We start from the raw sequence: 7,500 nt of genomic DNA, 5'->3' as shown, positions 1-7,500 counted from the left end.
CAACACACCACCATGTTTCATGTAATTTATTGCCACCTAACACCGGGGCACTAAGCAAGACTGATGTAGTGTTTACTGCCACCGGAATGAGAGTGGCAGCAACAACGCGACCGCGCGGTGACTGGCGATGATCACTTCCTGGTTCCATGGTTCCGGCAAAACGGAAGAAGCGACTCAGTCAGCCGCTTTTGTTCTATTGTTTTTTTCCCCCCTCAACTCCGCAACAGAGGTGACATGTGGCGAAATGCGCTGTATGTGTGGGAGCGTAAACAATGGACTTTAAATTAAAATTATTTTTAGCGACACCCAGCTGGCCCAGCCAGCTAGTCTGACTGTCTGTCTATCTGTCTGCTTTCGCCTCGCAAACCTCACGGTCAAGTTACACTTTCGCTGAGAAACAAGCAATTGCGAGCTGTGGCCTCTTTCTCCGCCGGTGCGCGCTCGCGCTACATTGTTGAGGTTGATTCTGGTTCTTTCCAGCAATATCTGACGCCATCGTCATCACTCGCTGAAGTGTGTGTCTCTGTGTACTCCCCACCAAGGCGAGAGAGTAGTTGCTACCGTTCCTGGAAACCTGGCACGGAGGGAAGGAGGGCACAATGATGATGTTGATAATGAAATGAGTGTTTTTGTTTTTGTCATTGCGGCGCATCGCGGCCAAACATGACGACCACGAGCGTTTGCGAAACGGTCGCCACAAATCTCGAGCTTCCAATTGCAGACCAATCTTGATCGAGTCTCCTTGTGCCCGTTTCGGGGCCCGTTTTTTGGCGTGCTAAACGTGTTGCAAACGAAAAACAAACGACCAGGGAATGGTGTGAGTGCTGGGTGACGATCGATCGAGGCCTGACCCATCACTCAGCCTGGCTGTGCGTGGTCCATCCCGGAGCTGCTACCTCCTGTGCGTTGAGTACGCGCAATCACAGCGCGAGTTCTTGATAACAGCCTCCTCTTTCGCCTCCCGGTCGTTGCCTCCCCCAAAAACAGTGTCTGTCTGTGTTTGTGCCGTGTGCTGGCCTCCACTTGCTAGATGCGCGTTTGAGGTGGGATTCTCCAAACAAGCCAAAAAAAAAAAAACAAAACAGAAACCCAAAAATCTCTGCCACCAGCGACGGCGACGGCGGCAGCGGTGAAGATGCTCACTCTTCTGTAGTAGTACCGCCGCCGATGCCAGGCCAGTGCCAGCGAGAGGTGCTAAACTGTCAGTCAGCCGGATAGGTTTCCCGGACGGACGGTGATATGGTGTGTCGCGCCGCTGTACTGTTAAGTGTATCATCTTGTCTGTCTCGCCCGTGTGCCGTGCTCCGGTTTTGCATTCGTACAGCACCACGGACCCTGGCCCGGAGCTCCAGGTTGCGGGATCACAGCTCCTCAGACCTTGGAAGTTCGCGTTAAACGTTAGTCTCTTTCTCCGTTTGCAAACGTGGCGTCTTTCCGTGGCCGGAAAGCGCGGTGACGGTGTCGGCGACGGCGACTGTGCAAACACAAAGTTCTTGTGCGAGTGCGAGCCTCCGTGCTCCGTGGTTCTAATTGTGACATCAAGCCTCGGGTTGGATAAGAAGAAAGCAGTAACAGCAGCAGTAGCAGGAACAGCAGAAACAATTGCACAACACAGCGACAGCGCAACGAGCACGCATAAAGCGATTAAAGGTAATTAAGGCAACTCGGCTTTATCGGCAACCCGGGTGAACCTAAAACTAGGCTAAACAATGTCAGCAGCAAGTAGCACCGGGATCGAGGACACACGTAGCGTGCTGGTGTGTAGGTGGCGCTGCCTGGCTGATGGCCATCAGTGGCGTGGCCAAGCTCGCGCGCGTATATTGCTGCAATTAACGCTCGACAAGTGACATGAAGGTCTCCCGAGGGGGGGCCAACGGGAGAACCACAAATAACCACGGCATCGGTACCACAATACCCCCCCCCCCCCCCCTCCCTGCTCGTCGGGGTCAGCGAGTGTGAGTAATGGAGGATGGGAACGGTCGAGTTGCTGTGGCGATCGTGATCGAGGGTCGATCTTGACAGATGAGCAAATTGTTTGCAGCATTAGTAGTAGTAGTAGTAACGGTGGTGCTAAACACTGTCGTGTGCCAATTTTTAGCGCCAACAACAACTGCTTCGAAGCGCTATCGACCAGCTATCAACACTTCATCGATCGATCGATCGTCGATCGAGATGAAAATTCTGTCGAAATCACGGGAAATCGCGTTGTGAAATGGAAAACCTGCTTTCCGGTGACCGAAAATGCTACAAAGGCAAGCAAAGGATACTCTCGCAACAGAGCAGCGAGGTCATTTCGATGTGTGCGCGCTCATTAGTGGCCGCAGGAACACCGTCGCATGGTAGACGCGTTGTCGTCGTCGTCGTTGTCGTTGTCATGAAAAATTAATCTCATTTTTAGTGTCCATTTTCCGTCGGCCGGCCGACCGGCCGGCCGGCTTGCCACTCGCGCCACTATGACGCATCGCGAGGTGAGATCGAGAGCAAAAGAAGGTGGTGTCGCCCGCTGTACCGTGAAGGGTAGCACCCCCTTTCCCCTCAGAGAAGGTGAGGTGAAAATTCCTAGTAACGCACAATCCACTTGGCACAGAGGAGAGCAGCAGCACATTCGTGAAGGTCACAAACCGAGGGTCGACGCCAGTTGGTATCTTGGTGTTGTTTTTTTTTTCGCTTAAGCTTGTCCTCTTCTTTTTCTAGTCTGCCGTAGCAGTGGCAGTGGTGCGCCGAGTCGAGAGGAAAGTGGTGGTGAACTTTGAAATTTTTGGAGGCCATAAAATGCGACAAATGCGTCGCAGCCGCGGCAACATCATCTGGCACTTGCCGGCAGGGGCGCTATCTTTCGGGCATCCACAAAAACCAAGTAGAAAGGCAGGAAGTGGCAAGAGAAAGAACGAGAGCATCGCATCTCACAACACAACAGCGCGTTCGAGCGATGGTGGAGGAGATAATTTTGAACGAAAAAAAAAAATTTAAAAACATCTTCCGGTATCACACGGAGAGACACAGAGAAGAAGGGGGTTCGCCACCCGCTCGATGACGGGGATGAGGTTTATTGGAAGAAATTAACATCCATTAGAGATGGGGTGGACTTTGCTGGTACCCAGGAGAGACGAACGTGTCCCTCCACCTCCAGACGGTGGACTGCTAATGGCAGTTGCTGGCGTGTGTTTTTTTGGTGGCAGACCATTTATTGTCATCGCCAGCATGGCGCACACCAGGAGTATCATCGGAAAGCATTCTTTTATTGACGCTTATGCCTCACACCCCCCCGGTGTTAGAAGATCATAAAAAGTACCTTTCTCGGTGTGCAGTGCCCGGTACCGTTAATTGCTTCGGTAAAGTGATAATAAAACCGATCTGTTAACACAGAGACAGGCGCATGCCAGCAAAGGGATTCAATTATGCGCGCGATGCTTTCTTCGTCGCATCCACATTTCGCATCGCCACATCGTTGCCTTGGCCCCGTAGCCGGCGGATACGGTCCCAGATATTTATAACCGCTACATCCTTCCTGCGTTCGCTTGCATCTCCTCCAGTGCTGCTAGGCGGCGTACTAACTCTTTTTTGATGAAGTGATCTTTTGGCCCCTGCGATATGGTCTGGCCTGTTGGGCTGGCGTCGCTTCGGTTGCGTACTCCGCCGTCCGCCGTTGCAACATAGGCCGCTCGCTTGTGTTGTTTACCTAGCGTGCGCCGAGAACGCGCTGAGAATCTCCCATGCACCAGGGTGCTGCGGACATAAGAACGCCATCGTGCCACCGTGGTCATCCGTGAGAACCTTCAGTCTGTGCCGCCACCCGAAATTATGGCCACCCAATAAATATTCAAATAAAGCTACTCAATCTGAACCTTCCGTGAGGGTCGGTTGCTAGCTCTAAAAACACAATTTATGGATCCCCTGGTCCGTTTGTTCATCTGGGATCGACTGGTGCGTCTCTCGCAGCATCATTCGTGTGTACAGAGCATCGTTTAGTGTTTGGGTCCGGAGCAGGGCTGGGATGTATCATCGTTTTTAGGGGTGTAACAATTAGAGCGAAAGAGAGCAGAAGGGAGAGAGAGAGAGAGAGAGATCACACGGTGTGGCATAAACGTATACTACTACTCCACGATGCGCGTAGTAAGAGTGTAGTAGCCAACACCTCAGCCAGCCAGCCAGCCAGCCAGCCTCTCTCTGCCACATACAACAACAAGTGCGCGCACATTCCACGCGTCCGCGCGCGCGCGCCAAGAGAGCCAACAAACCCCCCTGAGGGGGCAGCGATGGTTGGTGGTGGTTATGGTTGTTGTTTGCGCCACACCGCGGCCACACCGCACGCTCCGATGGTGGTTGTAGTTCAGTTCTCGTTCAACGTTCGACGACGCGGTTTATGGGGCCGATTCGACGATGGACCCCAAACTGTTTGGCGTGGCGTGGAGTGGTGCGTTTCGCACACCGGCCGAGTAACGGACCACACCAATCCAATCCAGACGGCAGTTGTTCCTTTCGCTGGTGTTCCGGTAGGCGCGCACGCTCGCGCACTTTTCCGGTTTTCCGCCAAACGGAACAACAACGCCGCTATACCGTTTCGTTGCGTTTCGTTCCTGGTTCCGTGGTGCTGGTGCATTGACTGACCATCGGTGGTTCTCGTGCTGCACATTGCTGCACATCGCGTCATCGACGTCATCGGCGGTCAGCATGCAATTCCGTTGGCTTGAGGCATCGGACGTGACGTGCGAAGTGCAGCAGTTTCTACGCCGATGGACCGCCATTCAGCTGTGCGTGTTTCTTTGTGATTTTCAACCAGGATTTATGGCGGCAGGTTCGTCCAGGGTCGAGGTCGTATTCTCACCGAGATCGGCCTGGCTTCAGGTGTCCTGGAACGTGAAAGAAGCGAAACAAGGAGTATCGAGGATCTGTTCGTGTTCGTGTTTTTCGCAGATCCTTGCTTTTGTGTGTTTTTTTTTTGTGCTGCTCCAGCTTCCGGTCCCTGGTCAAGGGTGTGTCCTGGCTGTGTCTGCGTGACTGTGAAGAAGCGAAACAAAGGCCGGAAGTGCGAAACGGAATACCAAAACAGGAGGAAGAGGGAGAAAAACACAACAATCCGATCGGAAGTGTGATTTGAAAAGGGAATCAGGCGAACGGAAGTCTTCCTCCTCTGCCAGGATGTGGCTTGGCACATGTTTCTCGTGTTTTTTTGGACATTTGGAGAGCGTGTGAATTGGGCAAGTGTTTTGCTGGAAGTCGAGACGACGAGGCGGACGAGTGGAGACAAGAGCAAAGCGAGAGAGAGAGAGAGAGAGAGAGAGAGAGAGAGAGAGAGAGCGAGCGTGAAGGGAGGATGTACGCGTGTGTTAAACAAACAATTTGGTTTCCATCGACAGCAGCAGCAACCGAGGAGATGATTGGAGGATATACGACCCTTGTAAACAATCCGCTAGTTAGTGCACTCCAGCCCAAGAGGCCAAGCGAGGCCAAGGGAGACCAAAAGAGAGAAAGAGAGAGAGAGAGAGAGAGAGATCGTGGATCAAAGCGAAAGAGTGATAATGGGATGGATGCAACACTGATGATCGTGGTGGCTTCTCCTCCTTCTCTTCCTCCAAGAACAACACACCTCTCGGTCATTAAACATCTTCAAATTCTCGGCGAATTCGGTTGCGGTGCCTCTTCTTCACCACTCTCTCTCTTGACGATCAAACACGATCGAGCACTGAAGCAGCAGCAGCAGCAGCAGCAGCGAAGCAACAAACAAACGCATCTCGTTCAGCGCATCAACTCTCGAAGCGCATCTTTCGGGGTCCGATGAGAGAAAATGCAATTAAACAGATTCAGTGGGGGATTAAGATGATGTTGATTTGTGTGATCTAATTAAGCGGGTGCAGAGCATCGCGCCATGCATCTCGTCGTAGGTTGCAAGAAGTTACATTGCACACACGACGCCTGGGAAGATCGAGTAACGCAACGCGATCGCGCCCTTCACTGGTTGTCTTTTTTTGCGCAAATAACCTGCAACCGAGAGCAGCACAGCATCACTGGAGCAGGTGTGAGAACAGTTTGTGTTGTCTTGAGAGGCGGCCGCCTTTACTGCCTGGTTCGAGAAACAGAACTTAGGTAATGTGTTGCTCTTGCCGGCACTAGATGCAGTCGATGATGTAAACTGCAATGGCCGCGTGAGAGCACAAACCCAACAGCCGCATGAGTGTATATTGCGTGCATTTAGTAGGGCTTCTCTAGGTCTCAAGAATGGCTTCTGTGGCCACTCTTCATCTTCCTGGTCGGGTATATAACCGAACCAATTGGGAAATCTGTTTTTCTAAGCCCACAGCCCACGAGCTCTGTCGCGGGCAGAGAGATAAGATACAGTTCACACTTTTCACGTGTCGCCTTCTCACCCGTAATGTGAGTTGGTTTTTTTTCTTCGCGCCTTCGCGCACCACGAGATGAGTCATCTTGTGCGCAAACTAACCTCGCCTTTGTCGATCGATACGCGCCGCCAGACCAGGTATCTTATCGCTCTCGCGACCCGCGCGTAGATAGCACGCACGTTCCACCTGACATACCAATCCGTGCGCACTCGCGCTGCGACTTCAAGTTTTATCAAGTTCGAGGTTCGATAAGTCCCCTGCCTGGACCGAACCAGCCTGTTCCGTGTGCGGATTCATGCGCAATTCCTGACCCTCGAGCACGAACAGTCGAGTGTGTTCCCGTCCCGCCAGTGGCCTTATCCAGGCCACTGGTGGTTGTGACTGGATAGCAAAACCTGTCGTCGCTTCAGACGAATTTGGGCATTTGGGACGGCTCCGGTAGCAGTGCCAGTGGTTGTGTTCCACTTCGACCGGAACGTGCTCACAACAAATAGAATTCGATCGACGGAAGTGTCATGGAGTTCGTTTAAAGCTGGGATCCTTTAAGCTGGGTCCTTGGTGTGCGGTGTGATCGTGTGGGACATTTGATCCTCCAGGGGACGAGCACCTCGGAATCGGAATTAATTTCCAACAAAACGCCCTCTCACTCGTTTACGCTCTCGCTCTCTCCCTCTTCGACACATTCTTAGGCCGTACGGTGGCCGCCCCTCTGCTCGCTGAAGAGGAAGCGGACACGCGCGCGCGCGCGCCATTCCGTGTGTACCACTCCAACGCAGCGCATCGAACCGCGTCTTCGCGTGTGAAAGTGTCCGCGGCCGGTTGGAGGAAATCGGTGGTTTTTGAAACAACGAGGCCTTTCTTTGCAGCAATCACAGTACAGCACGGAACAACCGCATAGTTCGTGACGATTCGTTGTAAGGGTGTAAGGGTGCGAAACAATGCGAACTCGGTATCGAAAGCGAACCATTAGTAGTGACCGCGACACAACCGGTACCGTGCGCCCATTTGTGGGAACGAACGACGACAACAATGACAATGTACTACTATCGCGAAGGAGATGGAGAGCACCGTCGGAGGCGACGATCGTTGGTGAAACTGGAGGACAGTGGCGTTGACAGTGGTGGCAGTCCAGCTGGTGGAACGATGTCGTCACCGGATGGCG

At 52.9% G+C, this 7,500-nt stretch overlaps 1 protein-coding gene across 7 annotated transcripts in view; it reads left to right on the top strand.

The window, feature by feature from the left end:
• Window positions 1–7,500, top strand: part of LOC126576023 (IQ motif and SEC7 domain-containing protein 1) — a 135,473-nt gene that overhangs the window by 118,601 nt on the left and 9,372 nt on the right. The window contains exons 1-2 of one of the 7 annotated variants that reach the window (XM_050237089.1): window positions 4,347–4,414; window positions 7,205–7,500. The exon at window positions 7,205–7,500 is cut by the window's right edge and continues 691 nt beyond it. The exons of 4 other annotated variants lie outside the window; for them this stretch is intronic. In XM_050237089.1, coding sequence (XP_050093046.1) covers window positions 7,368–7,500 — 133 coding nt within the window. In that variant the 5' untranslated portion in view covers window positions 4,347–4,414; window positions 7,205–7,367. Of the gene's footprint in view, window positions 1–4,346; window positions 4,494–6,618 lie in introns of those variants that run through there. 2 more of the 7 variants (XM_050237087.1, XM_050237088.1) reach the window with 2 other exon arrangements.

Source organism: Anopheles aquasalis, chromosome 3, assembly GCF_943734665.1.
Source record: "Anopheles aquasalis chromosome 3, idAnoAquaMG_Q_19, whole genome shotgun sequence".
Taxonomy (NCBI): domain Eukaryota; kingdom Metazoa; phylum Arthropoda; class Insecta; order Diptera; family Culicidae; genus Anopheles; species Anopheles aquasalis.
Note: the sequence above shows the minus strand (reverse complement) of the source record. Positions and strands in the feature narration are given on the sequence as shown.